General features: G+C 46.1%; 1 protein-coding gene across 1 annotated transcript in view; it reads right to left on the bottom strand.

Annotated features, from left to right (window-relative positions):
• Positions 1–210: 210 nt before the first annotated feature.
• Positions 211–3702, bottom strand: part of LOC135820792 (uncharacterized) — a 38558-nt gene continuing 35066 nt past the window's right edge. The window contains exon 14 of the mRNA XM_065333835.1: positions 211–916. Within this exon, the coding sequence (XP_065189907.1) occupies positions 801–916 (116 nt within the window). The 3' untranslated portion in view covers positions 211–800. The remainder of the gene's footprint in view (positions 917–3702) is intronic.

The raw sequence follows: 3702 nt of genomic DNA, 5'->3' as shown, positions 1-3702 counted from the left end.
AGTCATGACATTATTCTGACTGAATCTACTAATATACTGAGTGAGTAGGATGAGTGGAGAGAAAGCAGCCACGCAACCAATAACTACATGTATATAACTATCACAATAACATCATGGGAAACAATCTAGAATGGTTTCGCTCCTCACACTGGAGCTCGCGCTATTCCACCGACTTGACACTTAACAGTATATTGACTGATGACTGGCATCCAGAGCACACGAGAAGTCCGGGAAACAACCTACTACCAGTATTAACAAAACATTACTGACATACCTGCAAGACAAAAAATCAAACTCTACCATCAGCTGTTACCGGTTTGCAGAAGAAGATCACAATGAAACACTGCTGAAGGCAGATTAGAATAAAGTGACAAAACATTGCTTGCAACTGTAGGTAGCTAGGATTCGTAGTGTGATGTTCTGCGCGTGTTGACCGCCATTTCAAAGACGACGGCCACAACGGATGGAACATTTATGGAAATGTACTACAAAGATAGAAGAATGAGCTGTTGCTGTTTAAAAAATGTACTACAGTAGAAACAATAGAGTTGCGGTACTATCTGAGTGGATGAGCAGGCCATCACAGAAACACATTGACACGTCAAGCGTCCGTGTGACAGTCTCAACACCGGCACTGCATAGAGAACTTGATATGGCTTGTAAAAGAACGTCATTTCCACTCTCTCTCTCTCTCTCTCTCTCTCTCTCTCTCACTCTCTCTCCCAGAGAGCAAACACAGCCTGATGTAAGTATTTACAATGTTAACGTGTTGCATGCGGATTAGTAGTGTTTGCAGCTCACTATCCACCATTCCTATATGTGATCAGGTAGTAGGGATACGCCTGGCAGTTGTTGTACACCATGTAACCACGTGTTGCCTTGGTTACGCCGTTCACTGTGTCATAGCGAATGTCACCTGAACAGAAAGAGAAAAGCAGAAACACAAGTCATGTACACATAGCAAGGCTGCCACTTGCTCCGGTTTTTCGGAAATTGTCCGATTTTTGATCGCCTGTCGGATAAACCGACCGATTTTGTTCCCAAAGAGGGACAACCGATTATTTTATTTTGAGCGCTTTTTAGTCCAGTTGGCCCTTCGGCGCTTCCAGGTTGCGTTTGGCCAGTCATTGTACATGTACATGTACATGTAGCTGTAAAATGCACGCGTGCTTGCATGTGTGTGGACAGTTACAAATGTGTTCTAGGGCCCCAACAGCAAGCCATTTTCCTAAACCTTTTCACCGGGGGACACCACCGACCCCCGTCAGAATTTCCTCCCTCCAAGTGTGGCATCCCCGACATAGTCAAAATTATCGTTCAAATATGTACCGTATTTTATGGAGGAAAAGCCGCACTGAGTCAATGTCTGTAACAACCAAATATCACCGGACATGGCCAAAATTTGGATGTCTTTCAAAGTGGGCTCCTTTTATCCCTAGGTGGACCTCATTAACCCACTATGACAGTTTGGTCCAGAAACGTTGCATTCCTTAGATACGGACCAAAATCAAAAATATCGACAAATATTCGCTCTAAAACACCTTCACATAAGGTACAAGAACGAGGGGTCACCGCTGCTCACAATAACACAGCACAGCTAAACCAACTATTATAGGACGGGGAATTTTAGCCAATATTAATTTTAGCATTTTCCCATTGTCAACCGGTTAGCGATGTTAAATTTTAGCGATTTGCAGCGATTATACTCACGGATCACCAGTGCACTACTAATGTCTCAGCGGATTAGCGACTTGAAACTTTAGCGAAAATGAGTAGATCGCTAAATTCACTAGGGTTTAAAAAAATAAAAAAAATTAACGAGAGAGCTTGGAAGCTCAGGGCCCTACGCTATGCTTTGTTTCTTAGCTCATCGTGCATGTTGTGGGAACTGATGGAAATGTTTCCTGGGAAGGCGCTGACTCTGCCGAGCACGCGCGTTCTGGAGTCGACGGGATCACTCTGCCGACGTTTCCTGTGACCGGCGCTGACTCGCCCGTTCACGCCTATTTTGGAGACTACGGGATCTCTCTTCCAAAGTATGTTTTTGCTGACGCATCCTATCACCTATTCCGCAACTAACATCCATTCTAATTTCATTTCCTCCTCGTCTCCCTATTTCTTTCCAGAAAGTCTCTCTATACATCAGGGAGTCGTACTGTATTGGCAGCCACATTAACGGGTCACGCCGCCCACCACCCAAGCATGGGTATGATGAGGGACAGTGGCAACAGAAACAAAAAAACGGCAAGCAGGGAGAGAAAGCAAGAGAAAGACGGCGATAGTAGTACATCTGGTGTGCGACGTATAGAAAAGAGAGATGACAAGAGATGCGCACAAAATAGGACACAATAATTATTTTTGTAGTTCCGAAACAATCAACCAGGTGATGGAGTGTGGGCACCCGAAGTCCCACCTGGACTCCACTGGAAGAACATCCCACGCAGGGATATCAGCGATAGGCCAAGCGTTGAAAAACAGCCATGAGGACACATCGTCTAGAAGTCCACCGCGCTCGAACTGAAATTGCAGGTTCAAACAATTTCCCACGCGGCGTCAGGTAGCGTAACTCTTCTCCCTGCATCACCATCCATCTCCAGCAACCATCTCCACTCACAGCTCATGCCTCTGCCACCACTGTACTCCTCCGAGCTTCGCAGTTTGAAACCATTCGGGGGTCAGCTACACCACCGCGAATGGAGAGACGAGGACGACAACGGTCGTGACTGAAAAAACACTGCCTTGGCGACCGCGTCGCGGAACCCTCGCCCCAGCAAATTCAGAAATACGCCAGGGGCAACTCTGGTGGACCCAGAGCCACCCCCTTGGCAAGACTAGTAAGAGGAACGACTGAAAGCTCAGATAAAGCGGAGCTACAAAAAGTGCAACAGTCCCCTTCAAGCACAGTTGCAACACACAGGGAGTCGTATACATGTACATAATATTGTGGCCAGCTGTTTGTAGCCAGCTGTGTTTGATAGTACGGTACGGTACGGGACAGATACGGGAGCCAGCAAATGGCCAGCTGTGCGATACGGTACGGGACAGATACGGGATAGCGCCAGGCGTGACACAAACAAACAAACAAACAAACAAACAAACAAACAAACACCAAATTAAAGCTGTGTGGACCCTGGCTAGCGCCAGACGTTACTGAAGTAACGTCTTCTGCATAGCTACGGGAATAAATTTCACGATTCGCGTGAGACTCGGCTGGAAGCCCAGTTTTCTGCATCCGTCATGGGAACGCCACCACCCTCGAGTAGGGTCCAGCGGATAATGCTCCGAAAATGTCCATATAATGCTAACCATAATGCTCCAAAAAATGCCTTATAATGCTGATTATAATGCTTCAGCAAGGGATATAATGCTCTTGGTTTGGGACAAAATGGAAGAAAGTCTGCACATTGTCAAACTTCCAGGAAATTATGCATATCGTCGATCTGCATTTGAAGCTGCCACCTTATCTCTCACGAGCTCCGCCACTTCTTAGCACTATAAGACATGATCGCTTCTCCATTGATTGCTCTCCATTCCAACTTTGATGCAGGGTTGTGGCAGAATAGTCGGCGTATCAAATCTTTCCCCTAATTATCCATGTTGTGAGAGATGAAACCATTATTGCAGGTAGTCATTCATTGTTGGGATGAAGTAACTAGTATTCCTGCCTGCAGACAAGCTGTCACTGCGTCCACTCTGTGAATA

Source organism: Sycon ciliatum, chromosome 7 (assembly GCF_964019385.1).
Source record: "Sycon ciliatum chromosome 7, ocSycCili1.1, whole genome shotgun sequence".
Lineage (NCBI taxonomy): Eukaryota > Metazoa > Porifera > Calcarea > Leucosolenida > Sycettidae > Sycon > Sycon ciliatum.
The sequence above is the reverse complement of the archived record's forward strand: the minus strand, read 5'-3'. Positions and strand labels throughout refer to the sequence as shown.